Source organism: Phodopus roborovskii, unplaced genomic scaffold (assembly GCF_943737965.1).
Source record: "Phodopus roborovskii unplaced genomic scaffold, PHOROB, whole genome shotgun sequence".
In the NCBI taxonomy this organism is placed as follows: Eukaryota; Metazoa; Chordata; class Mammalia; order Rodentia; family Cricetidae; genus Phodopus; species Phodopus roborovskii.
Genome location: NW_026126408.1, coordinates 12,000,777 through 12,025,094, shown reverse-complemented (window position 1 = coordinate 12,025,094; position 24,318 = coordinate 12,000,777). Strand labels below are relative to the sequence as shown.

The 24,318-nt window shown below is 44.2% G+C and overlaps 1 protein-coding gene across 1 annotated transcript in view; it reads left to right on the top strand.

Annotated features, from left to right (window-relative positions):
* Positions 1–22,482, top strand: part of Hadha (hydroxyacyl-CoA dehydrogenase trifunctional multienzyme complex subunit alpha) — a 28,464-nt gene extending 5,982 nt beyond the window's left edge. Inside the window, exons 3-20 of the mRNA XM_051181743.1 lie at positions 440–510; positions 680–813; positions 1,916–2,054; positions 2,949–3,068; positions 4,787–4,889; positions 9,378–9,500; positions 9,965–10,083; positions 12,154–12,210; positions 12,528–12,637; positions 14,120–14,254; positions 15,210–15,381; positions 18,205–18,291; positions 19,155–19,295; positions 19,642–19,710; positions 20,390–20,585; positions 21,140–21,254; positions 21,921–22,066; positions 22,159–22,482. Of these exons, the coding sequence (XP_051037700.1) occupies positions 440–510; positions 680–813; positions 1,916–2,054; positions 2,949–3,068; positions 4,787–4,889; positions 9,378–9,500; positions 9,965–10,083; positions 12,154–12,210; positions 12,528–12,637; positions 14,120–14,254; positions 15,210–15,381; positions 18,205–18,291; positions 19,155–19,295; positions 19,642–19,710; positions 20,390–20,585; positions 21,140–21,254; positions 21,921–22,066; positions 22,159–22,304 (2,183 nt within the window). The 3' untranslated portion in view covers positions 22,305–22,482. The remainder of the gene's footprint in view (positions 1–439; positions 511–679; positions 814–1,915; positions 2,055–2,948; positions 3,069–4,786; positions 4,890–9,377; positions 9,501–9,964; positions 10,084–12,153; positions 12,211–12,527; positions 12,638–14,119; positions 14,255–15,209; positions 15,382–18,204; positions 18,292–19,154; positions 19,296–19,641; positions 19,711–20,389; positions 20,586–21,139; positions 21,255–21,920; positions 22,067–22,158) is intronic.
* Positions 22,483–24,318: the final 1,836 nt, after the last annotated feature.

Below are 24,318 nucleotides of genomic sequence, written 5' to 3'. Positions count from 1 at the left end.
ATGTATATATCCCTAAATATATATATATGTGTGTGTATACATATATCCCTAAATATATATGTGCATATATATAACAACAAAGAAAAAGAGGCCATGAATTTGAGAGAGCAAGGGAAGTACATGGGAGAGGTTGGAGGGAAGAAAGTGAATTGGGGATGTGTGTGTATATGTGTGTACCCTAAATACAACCTGCTCAGTCCAAATAGCAGTTGTAGTGAGATATTCACCTTGTCCGCACCTCCACCACCCATTGGGGGTGGAGACAGGGCCGGATGTGACCTGGGTGAATGAACTAAGGCTTAGGAGTGGGCTGGAAGAGCTTTCTTGCTTGCAGCACGGGATGGGGTACATCCAGAGTACTTGTATGATCTTAACATCACGTTGTAGACCTATTTTACAATAAGCATGTTTAGAAGCAAATTTGTCTTCTCTTTTTTAGCCAGAACCCATATTAATTATGGAGTCAAAGGGGATGTGGCAGTTATTCGGATTAACTCACCCAATTCAAAGGTACCTAACACTGTTGAATTTCAAAGGGTTTTGGTCTGTCTGTGTTTTGGTTTTGTTTTCTTCCTTTTCTTCTCAAAAGGTATGTCTGCTGCATAAACATATTTGTCAGTGACAGTGATTATGTGAAACTTCTAATTGAAACCCTGAGGTGTAGCTGCTTCTCTTGTAGGTAAATACATTGAATAAAGAAGTGCAGTCAGAGTTTGTAGAAGTCATGAATGAAATCTGGGCCAATGACCAAATCAGAAGTGCAGTTCTTATCTCATCAAAGCCTGGCTGCTTCATTGCAGGTGCTGACATCAAGTAAGTTTATCTTAATTACATATTTTTTGTTTGTTTGTATTTTGGTTTTTCAAGATAGGATTTCTCTGTGTAGCCTTGGAGCTTGTCCTACAAACCAGGCTGGCTCACAGAGCTCCACCTGCCTCTACCTCCCGCACACTGGGATTAAGGTGTACACCACCACCTGGCTTAACTACATATTTTTAAATAATACCTTCTTTAAAGAAGATGGAAGTAAATTCTCTGAAAACTTGTTTTTTGAAGTTAATTTCTGGTGTCTAATAAAGCTGATGAAATAGAGGGACTTGTTGCTTCAATATAGCCTTTTCTTGATTAGCTAAACCCAGTTTTCATTCATCAGACCAGCAAATATGTTGGTACAGCTGCTTTGGAGCACAGTTTGCCAGGATTTAATATAATCAAAAATTCAAGGGCTGGGGAGATGGGGAGATGGTTCAATGGGGGAAATAGCTGCTGCTAGGACAAGAACCCAACATCCACATAAAAGCTGGGGATAGTGAGTTTGATGGATCACCTTGTCCCAAAAAATAAGAAGTGAAGAAGCCACCTGACGTTGGCCTCCTCGTGTGCCTGCATAGGTGAGCAAATATGCACATACCCACAAACTCATGCTCTTGAGCACGTGCAGTGAGGTGCGGGGCACGGCAACACATATGTTCCAGCCACATACTCTTTATTGTCTAGGTGTATATACTAAAGAAATCTTACTCTCTATTTATAAGGAAGAATAGTCAGGCCTTTGTAAGTGGAGATAATGAAGCCTTTGAAACAGGCTGCAAGTCAGTGGGAAAACAGGTAGGCAAAGACTACAAACTAACGTAAAGAGATTAACTAGATCCAGAACATAACCTTAGAACTGTCTGATCTGACAGTAAAAATATTTACCAGATGATGTTCTTGTTAGAACTTTGTGGTCAATGATTGTTTTGGAAGCCAAATAAATTGTGTAACATGTTCCAATTTATGTTTGAAGACTCATTGCCAAATATTGATATATGCTGAGACAAGTATATATATACATATATAGTGGGTGAAATATTATACAAAATGAGATACAGTTTCATCTCTCCTTTTCTGTTGTTCTTTTTTGTGGTCACTACAGCATGCTAGCCTCTTGTACAACCCCTCAAGAAGCAACACGGATATCACAGGAAGGACAGAGAATGTTTGAGAAACTTGAAAAGTCCCCAAAGCCTGTCGTAGCCGCCATCAGTGGATCCTGCTTGGGAGGAGGACTTGAGGTATGAGTGTATTCCAGAGCTGTACAGACACTGTCCCGATTACCCTTAGGGCACTGTTTCTCCTGCAGAAGAATTTCCTGAGTAGAATCGGCTTTATTTTAGCTGTCAAACATCTGAATGAGTTTAATTCTCAATTCATGACAAGCCCAAAGTGCACAGAACAAATGAGCCAAGGAGTGCTGTTTCTATTTACAGCTGAAATTTGAACGGCACCTATGAGATCTTTCTCATGTCTGAATACCTGTTCAGGTCCACAGGACAAAGATTCAGAAATGTGACCTGTGTTCATGCTCTTTTTTCTTTTTTTTCCTTTAGTTTTTCAAGACAGAGTCTGTCTGTCTAGCTTTAGTTGTCCTGGAACTCACTCTGTAGACCAGGCTGGCCTTGAACTCACAGAGATCTGCCTGCTTCTGCCTTCCCAGTGCTGGTATTAAAGACTTGTGCCACCACCACCTAGCTGTGTTCATGTCCATAAGTCAGGTTAAGACCTTCAAAGTATAACATGTTTAAGTCTCCTGGGAGAGAGTTTCTTGTGAATAGTAAAGATAAGATTGAAGATAAGAGATTCTCTTTGTTTTTGTTTTTTTGAGACAGGATCTCATTCTGTAGACCAGGCTGGCCTCAATCTCATAGAGACCCACCTGCCTCTGCCTCCAGAGTGCTGGGATCAAAGGTTAACCTTCAGAAGATTTTTAACTTGGAAAGGGGTTAATAAATTATGAAAATTGGTAGAAAAGGTAAATGGTAGAGTGCCAAATGTCAGCCTAACAAATCATGGTTTATTTTGTGGTACATTCCTTCTTTATGAATAATAATCTTTAGGCCTGTCAGCCTAGGTGCTTAAATGTTAGCTACATTTTCTAACACTCTAATTTTTCTTTGATTTCTTTGAAGCTTGCCATAGCATGTCAATACAGAATAGCAACAAAAGACAGAAAAACAGTATTAGGTGTACCCGAAGTGTTGCTGGGAATCTTACCAGGAGCTGGAGGTACCCAGAGACTGCCCAAAATGGTGAGTTTAAGATGCCCCAGCACCATGACCTTGAGCTGAACCTAAATACCTCTTTAGATTACTCCATTTTGTACAAAGTACATAATATGGACACTGTAGAATTCAGAAACCAAGTAAGTTAGGAGTATAGAGGATTGTTGGAAGATGGTTCCCCCCCCCCCCCGATCTTTATTTTTTCAGTTCTACAGACTTGTTGATAAAAGGGTAAACATGATTAGCCTTACTTTTCCAGAACATTAATTTGTTCCTCTTCTCCCAGTATCTGTTTAATAGTTTTTCAGATCCATGGGTCATGATAAATATGAGCTTTCCCATCATTCTCTGATCTGGACAATGCCCTTGCTGTATTCAAAGAGTTCAGTGAAGAGAGTTCAGTAGAGCAATTGTGCTAATAAGTTCATACAAGTGCGAGTGGGGGGAAGGAGGGTTTGTTTCATTTGGTTGGTTTTGATTTTGTTTTTACAAGTTTCATCCTTTATCCTAGACTGGCCTCAAACTCTTGTTTGTCCCCTGCCTCACCTTCCCAACTGCTGGAATAACATACCAAAATTAATAATACACATTTCTCTTTAAGAATTGTCTAATGTCTCGACATAAACATTTGTCAAATTTTATTTACTTAAGTTGCCAGGAGTTCTTTCATTTTTGTTTTGATTGTGTTTTGTTGGTGTTTTTGGTTTTTGTTTGTTTTTAAGCCAGGGTCTCTCTATGTAGTCCTGACTATCCTGGAACTCTTATGTAGACCAGGCTGGCCTAGATCTCACAAGAGACCCTTTGCCTCTACCTCCTGGGTGTTGGGATTAAAGGCATGTGCCTCCACACCTAGCTGGTTTTGGTTGGTTTGGTTTTGGGTTTTTTATTGGTGTTTTATTCTGAGTCAGGGTCTTCTCTGCAGCTCAGACAGCCTTTGAGTCTGCCATTCTCCTATCTGAGCTTTCCAAGATCTGGGATTATAGAATAAACCATACACCTGGCTAGAAGTCAGTTTCTAGAATATTGTTATCAGTTGAGCTACAGTGTTAAACTAAAGCCTTTGTAAAAAAAAAAAAAAAAAATATCAGGTTTTCTATCTCAGAGTCTGCACTATGGTTACAGTATTGGAATTTTGGGGGATAGGGATATTAAGAATTGAACCCATGGTCTTATGCATGCCAGGCAAACACTCCATCACTGAGCCACATCCTCAGCTCTAGAGTTTTAAATACTGTATAACTGATAGAAAACAAATTGACAATGACATAGTCTACAATTTTAGTTCATATAAAATGAATTCTTTACCTCATCAATTTCTTATGCTATTGAATTTAAAAGATGGCATAAAGGCATTTTTTTTCTTCAGCTGGACATCTAATCTCAAAACTTACAAGTGTGTTAATATATATATATATACACAAGTGTGTTATTTTACTGATAAAAGAACGTAAAACTGATTTGACTTTTCTCTTTTCTTTTGGAAAAAAAATATTATGTTTATTTATTTATATTGGGTGTCATGTACACTTGTGCCATGGTGCACATGTGGAGGTCAGAGTTCATCTTTCAGGAGTCAGTTCTCTCTTGCTATGAGAGTCCCAGGAATTAAACTCAGGTGTCGGCCTTGACAGCAAGCACCTTTCTGTACCCACTAGCTCCTCACCAGCCCCACTTTTCTTCTAGTTTGCTGATTGTAAACTAATTTCCACCCTTATCTTCCCCTTGTACTCTGGCTTGCGTGTTAGGTGGGTGTGCCTGCTGCATTTGACATGATGCTGACTGGTAGAAACATCCGTGCAGACAGAGCAAAGAAAATGGGATTGGTTGACCAGTTGGTGGAACCCCTGGGTAAGTGCTAGCATGACTCAGAATTGGGTCTGATAGAGTTGCTTATTTCCTGAAGAACTAGCCCTAACCCTTGAATATTAGGATGAAATTCAAAAGTCTTCTAAGAAAGAAGAAACAGTCTTTGAGGAGTGACATTTGCTAAGAGCTAACACTAAATCATTTCACCCCATCCTGGTTTCTATTTATTCTACCAATTATTTGGATATCAAGAATATAAATATCAGTTCAGTTATTAGTGTTTAGTTTTAAATTACCTGTATTACTATCCATGTGTAAGTCTCCTTCAGTCCCCAGTGGGAAGTTCCTTGTCTTATTTGTTGTTTTTATTTTTGCGTGGAGTATGTGGGATCAAACCAGGGTCTTCTGCACCCTGGGCTGCTGAGCTACATCCCCTCCCTATGTTTTAATAATACAGTAAACACAGGAAACAGCCAACCTCAGAATGTTAACATACAGTATCTACTTATGTGCTACTTTCATGCAATTTCTTTTGGACATAGAAACCTCTGAAATGTACATTTGTCACCTCCTGGTACTTCTTAAATATCAGCATTAAGCTATTATTTAAGACTCAGTGTGGTGATTCATGCCTGTAATCCAGCATTTAGAAGATTGAGACAAATGAACCATGAGTTTGAGCCACCTTGGACTACATAGTGTAGAAAGTTCTAAGCCAGAGCTGCATAGTGAGACCCTACCTAGAAAAACAAGCAGTAGCTGTTGAGATGGCTCAATAGGTAAAGGCTCCTGTCACCAAGCCCATGGCCCGAGAGACTGATCTCTAGGACCCACGTGGTAAAAGAGCTGATTCCTACTGGCTGTCCTGTGGCCTTGTCACACTCATTGTGCCATGCATATGCACCCAGCACACACATTCAAATAAAATGTAAGGGATGACAGAAAGGTTTCTACATCCAAATTCAAGGTAGTATTTTACTTACTTTAAATTAGTTATGTAATTTCCCCTTTTCAATAAATACTTTGCTTTAACATACATAGTTATGTAATTGCCACCATAGTTAAAACAGTTCTAATATGTAGCTTTTTGTTCTTCTTTCACTTAGTATAATGCTTTTGAAATGCATTGTTGTTACATAGATCTATAAATAGCACACCATCAGAGCCATCTGCCCCGATTGATGTGCTTAATTTCTCAGCACTGTTTTATGTCTCTTGGTGAACATTAACATTTATTCCTAGGTATTTAATACTTTTAAGCTAACATGCTTTACCTTTAATTAAATACTTGTTTATAAAAATTAATTGACTTAGGGACGTAGACCTTAGGACTTGTGAGTTTAATATGCTCATTTATTAAGCCAAGAGCCTTTTTTGTGGATTCTTAAGGCTTTTCTACTTAGATGACCATGTCCTCCGTAGGGCGTCAGCATGGCTTCTTCCCTTCCTATCGGATGCCATTGTTTCTTTTTCTGGACTTACTGCTGTGGTTGAGATCTGTGCAGTGTTGGATAGAAATGGTGGAGCAGTTATAAGTTCATCCCCTATCCCAGAGGGAAGGATTTATCAGGAAGTGTGAGCATAGCTGTACGTTTGTCCTGAGTGCCCAGTGCAGGCATAGCTGTACATTTGTCCTGAGTGCCCATTATCAAGTTGAAGGTGTGCCCTTTTTCTCACACTTTGATAGAAGCAAGTATAATTTTATCAAATGCCTTCTTGGTTTTTATTAAGGTATTTGTGTGATTTGTTTGTTTTCTTTTTTAGTCTTTTTGTAATGTCAATCATACTGGATTCCCCCCCCCCCCCCCCCCGTTGAGCTAGGTTAAAACTCCCCTGGAATAAACTCCACTTAGATATAATACATTATCCTTTTATATTTTACAAATTGCTGGTTTGATCACCTAAAATTTTATAAGTGATTTTTATGCCTGGCAAAGAGAGTTAATGGTCTCATGGATAATTATGTTATCTCACAGTATTTGCACGGTGTTAGTATTAGGGCAATGCTGGCCTCATAAAATGAGTTGTAAAGTATTCCTTTTTCTTGTTTTGTAGAAGTGTTTGCATAGGATTTGTATTTCTTTTTTACTTAAATACTTAATACACTTAACCATAAAGTCATATATGACTTGGAGGGTTGTTGTCTTTTATTTTATTTGGTTTTTTGTTCTGGTTAAGATGGTTTTAGAGTTTGTTTTGGTTTTCTTTGTTGTTTAATTTTTTTGGTATTTTATTTATTTTATGAATGTTTTGCTTGTATGTATTTCTGTGTATGTATGTGACTAGTACCCACAGGGGTCAGAAGAGAGCATTGGATCTCATGCAACTGGAGTTATAGATAGTTGTAAACCGCCATGTGGGGTGCTCTTAATCACTGAGCCAGCTCTCCATCCCCTTGTTTTTGTTTTTGAAGGTTTTATGTGCATGTGTATCTGTGTATGAGTATGCCCATCATGTGTGCAGGTGCCTTTGGAGGCCAGAAGAAGGCATTGGCTCCCATGAAGTCAGAGTTACAGGGGGTTGTGAGGGGTCACCTGTCTGCTGAGGAAGCCTTGAACAGTCTTTATGGAGCCTGGCAGAAGAGATGGTTTGGAAGTAGGAGAAAGTATCTGTAAGATTCTTTTTTTTTTTTTTTTTTTTTTGCTTAGTACAGCTAATGCCCTAGGACAGAAAGCATCTGCGCTAGGAATGGAAATATGCATGAGAACATAGCCAGCCCAGGGGACCTGTGCCCTTGTCTGTACCTCCCTCAAGGACTGTGGTGTACTGGCCACACTCCAAGTGTGGTATAAGGAAGGCAGTATTTCCCATGCCATATTCCCAGTGTTATATTCTTACCCTCTGGGAGTACCTCAGCTGGTCATTCATTGTTCTTTACCGAATAGGATGACCTTCATTACTAAAAGGTGTGGGCCACCACAGCTGTCCTGTGCTGGCATTCTATAGTGATCTTTCCTGGCCTTAGTTCTCTTTCATGGATGTGCTGAACAGTGCTGGCCAATGCTAAGGAGTCCTCTAGGTAGACCTGTTGTGTGTCACATGCTCAGCAGCATTCTGCTTACAGAGTCTGGTGGCCTTAGCTGCCCTGACAGATGGTGATGCTGTTGACTTTTCTGGATTCTCTGAGTTTTGGCCATTTTGAAGTTAAAGGTTTAGTTCTGGTTCCCCCTTCTCCATTCAGGTTCAGACAGGACAGACGTCTTACTAGAGGGAGTAGTTCTACATTTGTAGTAAGCGCTTCCTCTTAAGATTTTGTTCCCTGAGTACTTCACGAGTGTGGACTCCTTTTTCATGGAGGCTTTCAGTAGAGTACCTGGATGGTGTCAGCTTTCATAGCCCTACAAATTCTGTTCTTTGATTTCTCAGCTTTGCCATTTCTTGTTTATTTGTTGTTTTTGGGGTGCTAAGGATGAACTAAGTCTCGTGCATGCTAATGATACACCATTGAGTTTCCTATGTAATCTAATTCCTGCTTCCAGCAAGCTCATAGGCCAGCAGATGCCATGAATGGGAAGTCAGTTGCTGTCTTAGTTAGGGTCACTATTACTGTGATGAAATACTGTGACCAAAAACAACTTGGGAAGGACAAGGTTTGTTTCTCTCACACGTCCATGTAATAGTTCATCATCAGAAGCAGTGAGGACAGGAACACATGCAGGACAGGGTCTGGGAGGAAGGAACTGATGCAGAGGCCATGAAGGGGTACTGCTAACTGACTTGCTCCCCATGGCTTGCTTAGCCTGCTTTTTTACAGAACCCAGGTTCACAAGCCCATGGATGGCTCTGCCCACAATGGGCTGGACCCTCCTCCATCAATCATTAATTAAGAAAATGTCACAGCCCCATCTTATGGTAGCATTTTCTTGAAGTTCCCCCTTCTCCGATGACTTTTGCTTGTGCACAGTTAACATAAAACTGGCCGGCATGATTACATATTGTTCAAGCCTCCTGTAGATAAGTCCTTTGTGGACCAGACACCCCATTGCCTTTCTGAACCAGCCCTGTGAGCCTCTCACTGCTGTTCCATCAGGGACACTGGCTTTGTTCCTCTTGCTTCTGACCTGTTCTCTGTGACCCCAAAGGTCTGAAGTCTTATTTTCCTCCTAGTGGCATACTTTGGCTCGAGTCAAATCCGGTAGTCCAGAGACCCGAGTGACCAACCATGGCCTAAGATAGGCTGTTTCCTCTCTAGAACTCTAGGCCTCAGGTTTCTGCTGCACCTTTACAAATAATTTTACAGCTTACTCAGTTCTTTATATTTTTTTTCTAGTTTTGCACTAGGAATCCAGGCCACACAAGACCCACTCCATCTGCAGAAGTAGAAGACAGACTGACAGTGTTTGGGGCCTTTCTTCCACTCAGCGCCCATTGTTGCACCTTTGTTCACAATTGTTTCCTACAGAGCTTACCCCTGTAGTGTGAAAGGAGGCCTGCATGGGAGGTTTTCTCTGCCTGGGACTGGCCCAAGCTTGACTTACATTCCAGTCCTTGCAATCATTTTGTTGTTGTTATTTTATTTTGTTTTTATAGGACCAGGAGTAAAACCTCCAGAGGAAAGGACAATTGAATACCTAGAAGAAGTTGCAATTACTTTTGCCAAAGGCCTGGCTGATCGGACGGTCTCTACCAAGCCAAGCAAAGGCCTGATGGACAGTAAGTGTCTGTTAGCACACAGCAGGACTTCTTCCTGCCTGAGCTTTACCTGGATTCAGAATGAACCTGACCTAGGCTGTGAGAAACCCTGCCTCAAAAAGAAAAGAGAGAGGGGTAAATGTATTATCTGTGCTGCATGAAGTCAGCCTCGAAGAGCACAACTCTGCCTCATGGTCAAATCCTCAACCTTATACTGGCTGCTAAAGCCCTTGTTTTAAAGGCTTGCTATTCTGGAAACCTTTAAATATTAATACAAAAGTAGATTATAATAGTGTAATAAACCTGCAGTCTTAGCCCAGATCACCTAACTGAAGCACGTTAAGATAGCACAGTGCAGAGGTTGGCATTACACTGTATTCCTTCATATGGCTAGACTTACTGTATTGCTGTAGAGTCTGCAGAATAAATGGACAAGGAAGCCCTGGTTTATGTCAGTGAATATCTAACCACATTTTACCTTACAGAGCTGACGTCATATGCCATGACTATTCCATTTGTCAGACAACAGATTTACAAAACGGTGGAAGAAAAGGTGAAAAAGCAGACCAAAGGCCTTTACCCTGCACCGCTGAAAATAATCGATGTGAGTCTGCCCTGTGCCCTCCCACACTCCTCCTCTTACATGGAACAGTGCTCCTTGCTGTGATTCTGAACAAGGGATGCCAGGACTTTCTGTCTGTATGTTTGCTTGTTTCATTTTGTTTTGTTTTTTAAGACAGAGTATTTCCCTGTAGGCCTGGCTGTCCAGGCTGTCCTCAAACTCACAGAGATCCACTTGCCTCTGCCTCCCAAGCACTGGGATTAAAGATGTGTGCCACTATGCTCAGCTAATGATAATTTTTTTAGTGATGGCTCAGAGGTTAAGAGCACTGGCTGCTCTTCCAGAGGTCCTGAGTTCAATTCCCAGTAACTGCATGGTTGCTCACAACCATCTATAGTGGGATCTGATACCCTCTTCTGGCATAAAGTTGCACATGCAGATAGAACACTCATACATAAATAAATAAATCTTAAAAAGAAAAAAAGCTCTGTATCATAAAAAAAGGTACATTCCCATTTCTGTAATTATTAAGACGACCCAATGATGTAGAAGCAGCATGAAAATATCTTTAATTTAAATCTAAAATACTTTAAATTAATTTAAAAGACTTTAAAACTTAGAACTTTTCAGATTGGGAAATTCAAGAACATATAATCAAAACTGAAGAATACAGAGCTTCATAAAGACTCTACCTTTAAAAACAAACACACTTACACAAAAGCCAGGTGTGGTGGTACATGTAATTCTAGAACTCTGAGAGGCAGAGGCAGGCAGAGCTCTGAGTTCAAGGCTAGCCTGGTCTATATAGGAAATATAGGACAGCCAGAGCTACATGGAGAGACTGTCTCAAACAAACAAAACAACCAAAAAACTGGTGAACAGATCCATTACATAGTATATTTCAAGTAGAAGACAGGAGACTACAGAAATATGAAACATGAGCTAAGGATGTAGCTCTGGCAGAAGTTTTGGCTGGCTTGTAGAAGCCTCTAGATTCAGTCCCCAGCAATGTAGAAAAGGAATGTGAAACATGACACACACATATGCTTTCATCTTAACATCTTGGCTGGACAAATATGTGTGGTAAGGCAGCTAGCCATACTAGATATGAAACAACAGGCAGTTGATGCACAGAGGAAGGGACAATCAGTGAAATGAAATAGAGGCTCATGGGACCTGACCTGAGAAGGGAACACAGAGTAAGTGAGGGGAGAGATAGGCCAGGCAGGATGAGCGGCATCAGGCTATTCAAGGAGCATTTAGTGAGACCCCCTTTTAAAAGTGAACAGTTGGGTGTCAGTCTCAGGCAGAACTTAGATTTGAGAAGGTTAGCAACAATGAATTAATCAGTTTTACTTTGCCCTGTACTCTAGTCATTTTCGTGCTAGTGAGTCAAAAAGGATTAGGAGGCAAAATAGAGCTACTCGTCAGCCTGTTGTCTTTTTAAGTTTGAGTAAGACTCTGAAATACAATTAAGGAAAAATAGAATGTCATAAGAAGCTTGCCAAAGAGAGAGATGATGAGTTTAGATATGACTGGAAATCACAGATAAATGGATTTGGGGTTTGTTTTGTTTCAGATCATTTGTTAAGTTTGGAGTCATTTTTTTTGTTGTTGTTTCTCAAGACAGAGTTTTTATGTATAATCCTCCCTAGCTGTCCTAGAACTTGCTTTGTAGACCTCAAATTCAGCGATCCACCTGCCTTTGCCTCCTAAGTAGTGGGTTTAAAGGGATGCACCACCATCACCTGGCCGGAGGGGGTCGTTTCTTTATTACATGAGATTATCACTTACCTCAGATGTAAAATTGCATAGAGTTCCATGTTAATGGAACTAACAAGATTGTGTATACACCAGGAAAGCATGGAGGAGCAAGCAGAGAGGGTTGTTCTTAAAAGAAGCGGGGTGAATAGCTTGAGGTCCCTTTCCTCCTAGGCTCATCAGCAGCTTCAGACAGCTGTTCAGTCTAGAGCAGCCAGGCATTCAGGTCCTGGCAAAGTTGGATGTGTGACCTATTCTTTGAAGCTTGATCACACTGGCTATTTTATTCAGCATTATTTTACATTTAGCTATTCTGTTCCAACACTGAACAACCGCATTTGTGGTTTTCAGGCTGTGAAGGCTGGACTTGAGCAAGGAAATGATGCCGGTTATCTCGCAGAATCACAGGTAGGATTACCTCCGATTGTAGACCCAACGCTCTGTTTAAAGCTGACAGTGTATATATGTAAACTATACTATATGTAAAAACATACTGTAAATGAAAGCTATTCTTCTGATTAGCCTCCGTGGTTGAATAAATGTGAGAGTGGAATGGTGTCCACTGGTGCTCGGAACTGTTCAGTAATGAGCGCGTAGTGGGAACAAGGAACAGCCAGTCCCTGCAAAACCTATCACTTAAGTGACTGTAGTCTGCGCTTGGGCTGATTTTGTCCCCATCACTAGACCCTGAAGTTCCACCTTTCCTTGTTCCCTTTGCCTTTCAGAAATTTGGAGAGCTTGCACTGACTAAAGAATCAAAGGCCCTGATGGGACTTTATAACGGCCAGGTCCTGTGCAAGAAAAATAAATTTGGAGCACCACAGAAGAACGTTCAGTAAGCTGCCCTGCCCAAAAGCCTGTGAATTTGCTTTGCACCAAGTGTGTAGGTGTCTGAGCATCCACAGAACTAGATTTGCCCTCAACCTCTCTGCTCAGAGCACAGGAGAGCCTTTACAGCTTTACAGTGCTTTCTTTTCTTAATTTTATGTGCATTGGTGTTTTGCATGCATGTATGTATGTCAGTGTGAAGGTATTGGATCCCCTGGAACTGTAGTTGCAGACAGGTGCTGGGAATTGAACCTGGGTCCTCTGGAAGAGCAGACAGTGCTTTTAACCACTGAGCCATCTCTCCAGCCCCTAAAGAGCTTTCTTATCTCATATGATTCCCTAGTTGTCTGGTTTAGGTCTCACTTCCTCTAGACCAAAGGTACCCTGCTGGAGCTGGAACGCAGCTCAGTTGACAAATACCATACAGGAGTCCTGAGTTCAGTTCCCAGGTGTGGTGATGTGCATCTGTTAGCCCTGCACTCAGAATGTGAGGCAAGAGGATCATATACGTTTAAGGTCATCCTGTGTGTGGTGAGTTCAAGGCCAGCCTAGGCTATGTAAGACCCTATCTCAAAAAAAACAAAGCCTAATATCTACTAGTAAGGAGACTGAAGTACTCTTACTAGGGCCACAGATTTTGGGAGAAAGGAGTATAAGAATGACAGAAAAGTTAGCATCTCTAAGAAGTTACCAAACAGTTCAGTCTTCAGGCAGACCTCTGCAAGATTAGACTTGGTTCCCATGAGCTTCGGGCACAGCTCAAAGTTTGGTAGTGTGTTGTTGGTTGTTTTTTACTCTTTAGCTCTTAGCTCTTTGGGGGTGGGGGGCGGCTACCACACATGGAGGCTTATTATTAGTTAGGAATACCTGGCCTTAGCTTGGCTCATTTCTTGCCAGCTTTTCTTAACTAAATTACCGTGTCTACCTTTTGCCTCTGGGCTTTTACCTTTCTCTATTTCTGCATATCTTATTTTCACTCTTATTCCATGGGTGGCTGGGAGGCTGGCCCCTAGCATCCTCCTCTGCTCCTTCTCTATCCTTCGATCCTCTTCCCAGAGTTCTTCTCCTCTTTTATTCTTTCCACCTGCCAGCCCCACCTATTTCTATCTCCTGCCTTGCTTTTGGCCAGTCAGATCTTTATTAGACTATCAGTTGTTTTAGGCAGGCAAAGTAGCACAGCTTCACAGAGTTAAACAAATGCAACACCTCTTTGTATCATTGAGACAAATGTAACACAACATAAACAAATGTAACACACCTTCAAATATTCCACAACAGTAGAGTTCCACCTTCACAGAAAGACCAATTCTTTACACTCAGTGAGTTTTATGTTTGTCTTTAAAAATTAAAACTTTACTGTTGATAATAATTATCAAAACCTCTTACACTTGTGCACAATGTGGCTGATTTATTGGATGACAGCAGCATGGCTAGTGTTTCCCAAGTACTAAAAGCCAAGATGTTCACCAGAATTGTTTGATCCTTCCAGGCATCTAGCCATCCTTGGTGCAGGGCTGATGGGAGCTGGCATTGCCCAGGTCTCTGTGGATAAGGGACTGAAAACTCTGCTTAAAGACACCACCGTGACTGGGCTGAGCCGGGGACAGCAGCAAGTGTTCAAAGGGTACGTTTGCTCTGTTTATTCCAGGAGTTCAACTGTTTGTGGGGGCAGGGTTGGTTGCTTTCTTGTTTTGTTTTGTTTTCCATCACAGATTCCTTTTTCCTGAACATAACGAGCACCATAATCTATAGTTTTACCAAAGTTTTCTTTGTTGCTTAGAAATAATTATTCTTTTACCTCTTTTTCTTATGAATACAATAGGACTTTCAGTGTTTTTTGTAAGTAGATATTTTAAATGTCATTTGTTTTTATCCTTTGAATGAAACTAGTCATTCTTGGGTGTCTGATTTGGCTGAGGTTTGCATGTCCTTGCCCCAGTGGAGTGGATTATGGAACTTGCAGGGCTCTTCTGAGAAGGTTGGGGGAGGGGGAGGGTGAATGTGTGCTGGTGAAGGGGCAGCACTCTTTCCTGACCAGAGTAATAGCAGAGCCCTTGCCTGGTCAGCCTGCGATGCCTGAGGCCTACATCTCTGCAAGCAAAACACCCATATACATAAAGTACAAATAAAGGTTAAGCAAATGCTTTAAAATAAAAACAAAGGGTGAGCGTCCTTCTGTCCCACCCAGTCCCTTCTCATGTACTTGCCACCATGTTCGCTGAGAGGAAATGGCGTCAGCTCAGCCACACTGAGGTTGTTCTCAACCCAGTATTCTTCACAGCCAAGATGGTAGCATTGGACCTTGCTGAGTGAGGGCATTGTGTTTCCTAAGTGGATTGTGTAGCTTGATTGCGGACTGTGTAGAGATATTTTGTGGTAGAAAGACTGTGCCTGGGGTCTAGCTTGTGTTCAAATGCTAATAATCTCCCTCACTAGCCCCAGTACCTCTGAGCAACTTGACTCCCTCACCCCCCCCCCCAAAAAAAAAGTAATGATGTAGCCTCACAGTTGTGGGCCACACAGCTACTGTGTGGACTCTGGTCTCTTGTTCTTCCACTCTAAGAATGTGTTCTTTCTAGGTTGAATGACAAAGTGAAGAAGAAAGCGCTAACATCATTCGAAAGGGATTCCATCTTGAGCAACTTGATTGGGCAGCTCGATTACAAGGGTTTTGAGAAGGCAGACATGGTGATTGAAGCTGTTTTTGAGGACCTCACAGTTAAGCACAAAGTGTTAAAGGAAGTAGAAGGCGTAAGTAAAAGTCTCATTGTAGTTGACTCTGGGAGGACAACACCGAGATTTGGGTCTTAGCGGGAGGGGAGACACATGCCAAAGAGCACGTGTGGAGGTCAGAGGGTAACCTGCAGGAATTGTTTCTCTTCTTCTACCATGTGGGCCCCAGGGATCAGGTTCAGGTTGTCCTGCTTGGTGACAAGTGCCTTTACCCACTGAGCGATTTTGCTGGCCCCAAATGTAAGTCTAATGTGAGTGCATACACACGGTATGTATAGAAAGCTTCAGTATCTGTTCTCCTGAGCACAGGGCTTATTAGCCTTAGCCATTGGGTGGGGGGTTACCAGCCATCCAATTAGCCTCATGGAGTACAGCCAGGTTTCTTGGGGATTTTAAAAAATTACTTATTTTTGGCTGTGATGTCTTCAGGTCTAGGTTACAGAAGAGAAGAACTAAGGAAGCTTTCTCCAGACAGTTTTGGCTGCTTATCTGTGGTGCCACTCCCTCGGTCCCTGCCCTTCAGTGCCCTAATTAGCCCAGTCTTTCTTAACTTCTTACTTATTCTTTGTATCTTTCACATCATGGATCTCCATCCCATTCATTTCTCTACCCCTTTGCATCTGCCCTCTGCCCTTGCCAACCCCCCCTCAAGATAAAATTTAAGAGAAAAAAGAAAACAAAGGGAAAAACTTAAAAACCTCATCATGGAAGCTACAGTGTGACGCAGAGTAACACAGTAAACCCCTTTGACCATTTATCTTTATTGCAAGTGTTCACTGCAAAGAGTCATTGGTCTGGTTTCTACTACACCATTGCTGCTGGGCCCTCACTGGGACTCCTCCTGGACCTCCTATTGTTGCCCTGTGTTGTAGAGATCCTGTGGCTTTGGCTCTGCAGGACTGGGCCCTGCACATGCCCCAGCAGATCACAGATGGGTGGATGTTGGGGTGGCCAACTCATAATACGGCCTGAGCCTGGGCCGTTGCAGGTTTGGTCAACCTGTCAGCTGTCCCCTGTCCTCACCACCAGAGTGAGCTCTCCAGCATTGCCCTGGCTAGCTCACCCTTTGCAGCCCTGAGCAAGGGGCAGGACCAGTTCTTCTGCATCTACACCATCATGGGCAGCTCTACTATGCTGCCCAGGCAAGGTGCAGGGACCAGTGTCCTGAGTGTTGCAGCTAGTAAGGGACAGGACAGCTTGCCCAGTCCTAAGAGGCAGTAAGGGGTGGGCCTAATAGCCCATTCTTAAGATGGAATGGATGACATGAACAAAATGTGTATTTGATACGGGTATAAGAAAGAAAAGTCTAAGAAAGGAGAACTGGCTGTAATCCAAGCATGAGAAAGAGCACACCTAGACTAAAGTGATACTGAGCTGGCTTTGCTGGTGGCTGTGGTGAAACAGGCAGTAGTACTAAGGTGACCTCGACTGCATGGTGGCTGGCAGTCATCTGAAATGGGATCCAGTGCCCTCTTCTGGTATGCAGGTGTACATGCAGACAGCACTCACATACATAAAGAAATCCTGAAAAAGAAAGTCCAAAACTTGAGGTGGAAGACAGCATCGTGCCGTCCTCTCACGTGGCCTTTGCTGGTTTTTAAGAAAATTTCAAAGCTGAATCTACTAGTGGTGCAGTTTCAAGTAGTCGTTTCTTACCCGCCATGGGACTGAACTGCTTCCTGTGTTCTTCTCAAGACAATTTCTAGATGCTTCTACCCTGCTGTCTCCATCATTAGTGTATACCTTATTGAGGAACTTCTCTTCTTGAACAAATCCTGTTTTCACAATTCTGTAGTGTGGGCAGGTTCTCTAGAGACAGCATCCTACACTCCATTGGTTTCAGGGCTTATGTCACTCATGGAAGTGCAGGCAGCAGGGGAGGTATACAAGCCAGGCTTTGTCCATCTAATGCCTATACAGTTCTTTGAGGTTTTTGTTTTTTACCTTAATGATTTACCTTTACCTCTGTCATAATTAACATTTTGTACTCAATTTTTCAGTGTGTTTTCTACCTTGATTCTCATCTAGTGTATTCTGTCTATGCCAGATTTGTACAATTTTTTTTTTTTTTTTTTTTTTTTTTACCCTGAGACAGAATTTCTCTGAATAGCACTGGCTGTACCAGAACTTACTCTGTAGCCAAGGCTGGCCTTGAACTCAGAGACCCACCTGCCTCTGCCTCCCAAGTGCTGGGATTAAAGGTGTGTAGCACCACTGCCAGGCTTTTTTTTTTTTTTTTTTTTTTTTTTGTACCAATTTAACAGAGATGTCATCCATATTTTTTCATCAAAGTGTCAGAAAACTTGAAAAAGTTGAGATTGTAGACAGAATGCCAAACATTCGGTATTAGAGACAATGCAGAGACAACCTGATAAATAAAACTAACGGTCAATAGAACTTGTGTGCTGCAGGCATAACTACAGTGGACACTGCTCTTCAGTGACCTATCACAGTGAAGAACTACATACTCTCTGGCTCATTTAAGGTGAGCAAGGCTAGGGAATGTTGTAATCTTCCAGACTCAAGAGCACATCCAAGTAACCAGAGGGGTGAACACCCATGCCCCACCTTTAATGAAACATAATTCAAGTCATCCTTTTGGCATTATCTAAGGCATCATGTGCTAAGATGCAGTCCCTGGGGCAGGACAGGCCATCACTAGAGGACAGCTCAGTTAAGACAACAAGGTCAACACAAAAGCTTGCAGCTTGCAGACGAGTTATGTCTGTGTTGTGAACGAGTATGGACAAGAGAGCAGACTGGGCCCGAGTGTCACTCAGCTGTGCTGTGGACTTTGTGTCTCTAGGCCTGCTTGACAGATTAAGGGCTTTCCCCCTGCAGGTGACTCCAGAGCACTGCATCTTTGCCAGCAACACCTCCGCTCTCCCAATCAATCAGATTGCTTCAGTCAGCAAAAGACCGGAGAAGGTAAGCCGGACAGAAAGCCCTCAGGTATCTGACCTCTGCAGACTTACTGGGTGACATTTCAGAATACAACCAGGGAAAGGACCAGTATAGATTGTGAGATGGATGAGGGCGGTTCCCAAAAAAGTCAGCACCAAAAACTGAATGCCAAGATCTACACACGTAGGAACTGGTGGATTACAGTAAATACACTTGGTGGCTGGTGTATCCCCATGGTGGCTATTTTTCAAGTTTAAGCTATTAAACTTACTTAGAATCAGGTTGTAAAGGGTGGGCCCTAAACCAAGGAACAATGTGCAGTTCAACTATGGTAGTGTGGTGAGGGTCAGACCCAGGGATGGAGGGTCAGGGCTGGGGACCTACAGCCTCATCCTGGACCTCCCACCTAGGACATGAAGGGACTGCATTTGGATATACTTTCCCTGACTGTTCAGGATGCTGCCTAGAAAATTATCTTTGCTCCAGCAAATTAATTAAGGAAGAATGCAGTCATTCATAGAGAAGTAAAAGACCAGTGGCTTCAACTGACCAGCCAGAGAGAGACTGGAAATCAAAAACAATCTCTAACAGCTAATCCTAAATTGATGTCTTTAAACCACACAAGCCTGTTTCCTTCTCCTCATGCTGTGGCAATGCCAGCACAGCAGGGTCAAGGGGGTGTGGCTTGCACACAGCAGGGTGGGTGTCAAGGGGATTTGGTGGACCTGAGAGGCCAGGCAGAAGAAGGGTCAGGGACAGACCCAAGCCTCTGGACTAGACTGTTGCATTCCTGCTGCCGACCTTTCTCTCCAGTGTATTCCTAGTGAACAAGGCATAGTCGGGTTCTCCCGGCACCACTGTAATCTTGGTTGTGCCCCCCTCACCAGGTGATTGGCATACACTACTTCTCTCCTGTGGACAAAATGCAGCTTCTGGAAATCATCACAACCGACAAAACTTCCAAGGACACCACAGCCTCTGCGGTGGCAGTGGGTCTCAAGCAGGGCAAACTCATCATTGTAGTGAAGGTGAAGCATGGGGGAGGGGCAGAGTTGTGTGTGCCGATTCTTGGGGGGAAATCCATGTTCTAGAACAGTGACCACTGGGTTGTCTCTGAAATGACAGTAGGATTGACTGTTCCTCTGAAATGGAGCAGATGCAGTAGTGTCTAGGCTCTGGCAAGTCCTCACCACTGAATCCAGACTCAGAGATTACATGAAACCCACACTGTTCAGGATGGCTTCCTTTCCAGGTGAACATTGAACATTCCGAGAGTTTTAAGTCAGATGAAACTGTGAAATGAAGTCTGGGTGTGGGCATGGGTAGTTCAGCCAAAGCAGGGCCAGCCATTAGCTTTCTTCCTCTCCTTGGCAGGATGGACCCGGCTTCTATACCACCAGGTGTCTTGCTTACATGATGTCTGAAGTCATGCGAATCCTCCAGGTTTGTATGTATTGTTCTGTGGAATGTTTGAGACCAAATCAGATCTTTCATTCTGTCCTCCAAGATGAAGATGTCCAGATGAGGGACAGGCTCCCCCAGAATATGCTTTTCCCTGGAGACCCTTTTGTGCCTCTGTTGGGGCTGAGACTGCCTGATAGGCAGAATGTTGGTGCTGTTCTGCTAGCTCCCTGAGCATTGCAGAAGCCAAAAGCCTTCCAGAGTGCACAGACACACGGCTTTTGTATCCCTGGGGTGAGGACCTTCAGACCTAGCCTGCTTTGCCTGGCTTCCAATGTGTCTGCTTCTGCTCTGCATGCATGTGCATGCAGACACACACTCCTACCTCCATGGCACTTCCCTAACCTCAGAATGCTAGCATTCTCAGTCCTGGTAGCCATGGCATCACCTTAGTCCTAAGATTCGGAATCACAAGCAAGAACTAAGTTTTCTTAAAGGGTACGGGAAAGCTTCCGAGTTTCTGCTTATGCTTTCCTGGGTAAAGTACTGGTTCTGAACCTGGTCAGGTGATGTCCAAGAAAAGAAGTGGGTTTCACACAGGTTATGTCTATGGGTCACCACACACAGCCCTGGTGTTGGGGGATAAGATGGCTGTGGGTTATTACAGGCAGCCTTTGCATTGGGATAAGATGGCTGAGCCCCTGCATTACTTCCTGTTCAGGAAGGAGTTGACCCTAAGAAGCTGGACACCTTGACCACAGGCTTTGGCTTCCCCGTGGGTGTTGCCACCCTGGCGGATGAAGTCGGTGTGGATGTGGCACAGCATGTTGCAGAGAACTTAGGCAAAGCCTTTGGGGAGCGCTTTGGAGGTGGCAACGTGGAGCTGCTGAAGCAGATGGTCTCCAAGGGCTTCTTGGGTGAGTGGCACAGGGGACAGGTGTGACAGTCAGTTACAGAGTGCTGAGCTGCTGCCTGAGAGCAGAGAGGAAAGCTTCCTCAACACAGAGCCCCGGACATGGGGAATCTCGGCTGGGTGTGTACATTCGGGGGAACGGCAGAGTCTAGGTTTATGGGGCTCTGCCACATATTCCAGATAGATGAGCATATTTCTCCTGCCAAGGTCTGCCACTGCAGGAGCAAGTTCTGTGCCCAGGTAGTCTGGCCACCCATGGGGAGTTCAGCCTTTCCATTCAGAACATATGGTTAAGACTGCAGTAAAATCACCTTTAAGGCCTAGGCCTCTGGTCTAAACACTCAAAGTCTAGGGTGGGGTGGGGTGGAGTTTGTTGTTCAGATCCAGATTTCCATGCACCAGGCACTGCCTCTCCTTGCCAGTTGGATTAAATGGCTCAGTTGGCTAGACACAGGCACTTAGCAGTGCAGCAGAATGCTAGAAGCTCGCGGTGTCCAGCACCCAGGCATTCTCAGCTAGGGTGAAGGGCAACGAATAATGCAGACTCTCTTCTCTCAGGCCGCAAGTCTGGGAAGGGCTTTTACGTCTATCAAGAGGGGTCAAAGAATAAGAGCTTGAACTCTGAAGTGGATGGCATCCTGGCAAACCTGAGGCTGGCTGCCAAGCCTGAGGTGTAAGTTCATCACAGTGACTGCTTACACAGAAATGATTTCTCTGGCAGCTCAAAGCTCCGAGGCCCCTTTTCCATTCTCTTTATGACCAGAAGCTGGCAAAACACTATACAGGTAAAATCCCTGCATGTGCCCTCAGCTGCAAGCGTCCAGGTGAGAGCGAGCCAAGCCTGGGATAAGCCTTGCCTGTGGTTTTTGTTGTCTTTTTTTGTTTTTGTTTTTCTAGACAGGGTGTCTCTGTGTAGTGCTAGCTGTTCTGGAACTCACTTTGTAGACCAGGCTGGCCTCAGACTCAGAGATCCGCCTGCCTCTTCCTCCCAAGTGCTGGAATCAAAGGTGTGAGCTCCCACCAGCCGGCTGTAAGCCTTGCCAGTGAAGGTGGAAGATGAGTTGTGTAGGCCCTGCGCCCTTCTTTCTCTTGCTAGCTTTGAAAACACACTGCTGTTGTTGATCTGTCAGGAAATGACCACACCTCTTCTGTGCCAGGCCATTTTGGGTGCTCTGTTTCACACCCCCTTTTCCAAGAGATTGGCTGTGTCATCTTTCAGAGTGGAGTGGTCCTTCCTGACTGCTGGGCTCCCTAGGACTCACCCGCACCCCACGTGTTGCATTCCAGCTCCTCCCGTTGATTCTCTAGCTAAATGTTCCTTCCTGTTCCTTCTCCTCAGCTCCTCTGATGAAGACATCCAATACCGCTTGATACTGAGGTTCGTGAATGAGGCTGTCCTATGCCTACAGGAAGGGATCCTGGCCACACCTGTAGAAGGAGACATCGGAGCAGTGTTTGGGCTTGGCTTTCCCCCTTGTCTTGGAGGTCAGTGTGCAGGTTGGGAAGCCGACTTCTTCTATTCTTTCGCTTGTTACTGTCCCTTTCACTGAAGTCCCGTCTCTGCTCTCTCTGTTCAGGACCCTTCCGGTTTGTGGATTTGTATGGTGCTCAGAAGGTAGTAGACCGGCTCCGGAAGTACGAGTCTGCCTACGGAATGCAGTTTACCCCGTGCCAGTTGCTCCTTGACCATGCTAATAGCTCCAGCAAGAAGTTCTACCAGTGAGCAGGCCTTCCCATCCATCCGCTCCGTCCGTGCACTAACCCAGTCCTAGCAGTGCCGCTTCTAGGCTGTGCTGTCTAGACTTACAGGAAGCAGGAGAAAGACCAGGCCTGGCCTTGGGTTTGCTCCTCCCTCACAGTGCCTTCAGCCAAACACAAAGTAAGAATAAAATCCAGACTGTGAGCTCTGCCTGCCCGCTCTGTTTTCTTGTCTTTCCTTCTGTTTAAGCACCCCCTTCAGTAATAAAGCCCTGTGTTGTGGAGCCACAACCGTGCTGGGAGATGTTGAGGCAGCTACTTAGGAGGGAGATTGTGATGCCAGAAAATGGACTTTGTGTGCCCATGCCTGTAAGCTTGGCTGCCTAAGAGCCTTGGCTGGGCTGCCTAGGACGCAGTTGCAGCCATGGTCAGCAAGAGCAGTGGGAACAGTAGGGACATGGTGTTCTAGGATGCAAAAGATACTTCTTTCCCCAAACTCATCCCTCACTGTGCCATTACACGCAGTTTTCTCTCCTTAGCATGCCTCATCCCTAGATGTCTGTGGGAGAGCCTGGTGCTTTGGAACCCTGCAACACTGGGAAGATGGAGGCCTGCAGATCAGCCCCACCTCAAGTGGTCTTCGTTCATCCCACCCTTGGTGGCAGAGTTCTCACTAATTCTGGGAACTGCCTGGTTGTAGAAGCAGTGCTAGGCTCTTGAGTTCCACTGAGTCACTGAGTTTGTGCTTGCTAATCCAGGTCCCATCACACTGCCTTTTAAACCCAGATAGTGCTGACTCCCGCCTCTGTCCTGCTTGTAAGGGGAACTTAACTCAGGCTCCACAAAACAGCTGTAGTTCACTGCCAGGAAGACCAGCCCTAAAGTTGAGTCATCTCAACTGGATTTTCAGATGGCCAGAAGGTAACCTGTGCACAAAGGCCAAGACCAGGTGTCAACTGTGGGACTCGGGTGCCTCGAGGGGGCCTGCAGTGCTGGCTCTTACACTGGGACCATAGGTGCCACTGAGCTGTGCCTTCTGGGTCCTCCCTGAGCAAGAAGGTATAGATGCTGATAAAAATTACTGAAGGCTCAAGATGGTGGAGTACACCTTAAATCCCAGCACCCAGGAGGCAGAGGCTGGATCTTTGTGAGTTCAAGACCAGCCTGGTACAGAGCTAATTCCAGGCCAGCCATGGCTACACAGAAACTGTCTCAGAAAAGAAGTGGATGAGAAGGCCTGAAGAGATGGCTCAACAGTTAAGAGCACTGGCTGCTCTTCCAGAGGACCAAGGTTCAAGTCCCAGCCCCCACACGGCAGCTCACAACGATCTGTAAATCCAAGGGTACAGTTTTACAGACTGAAGTGAGGGCTGCTTCCATGTGTATCTAGGAGTTTTAAGAGTAGGCCATACACACCATTCCATAGTCCTTCCCTGCCCAGAGATGCTCATATTATGCCCTTGGTCTTCACAACCCTCCACAAAAATAAAATAAAATCAGCCAATACCCAGGTCCCACACTTTCACTAGTCTGTGGTCTAGCCTTTATTTCCCTAATCCTTGAGGGTTCATTAGTTGTGAGAAGACAACCAGATTCCGTGTTCCCCCTCTGACAGGCACAGGTGTGGGCAGGGCTTAATTTTAACTATTGGTAAGGAAAACTCAAGAAATAAATAGGTCAGGGAAGGCAGACAAGAAAGCTGCCACCTCTGTCACCCCCACACCAGTGGGCATGAGGGGTGTGGTTCTTGTTAGAGGTGCTAAAGAAGAATGGGGGCTGGGCTTGTGCATTAGCCAGGCCTCTAGCCGTCACTCAGATCACCACACTTGAGACTAGAGGGCCCAGAGATTCTTCTGTGAACTGAGCTCTGGAACCAGCATCTTTCCAAACCACATGCCTCCCCTTCCCAGCCGCCCTGTCCTGTACCAGTGACAACCAAAGAAGACCCCAAGTATCCGTCAGAGCCAAACGCCTACAGTGGGAGACTGGCAGCGTGGGAATATCTGACCACTACTTATTCCTAGAATCAAAGAGCAGCT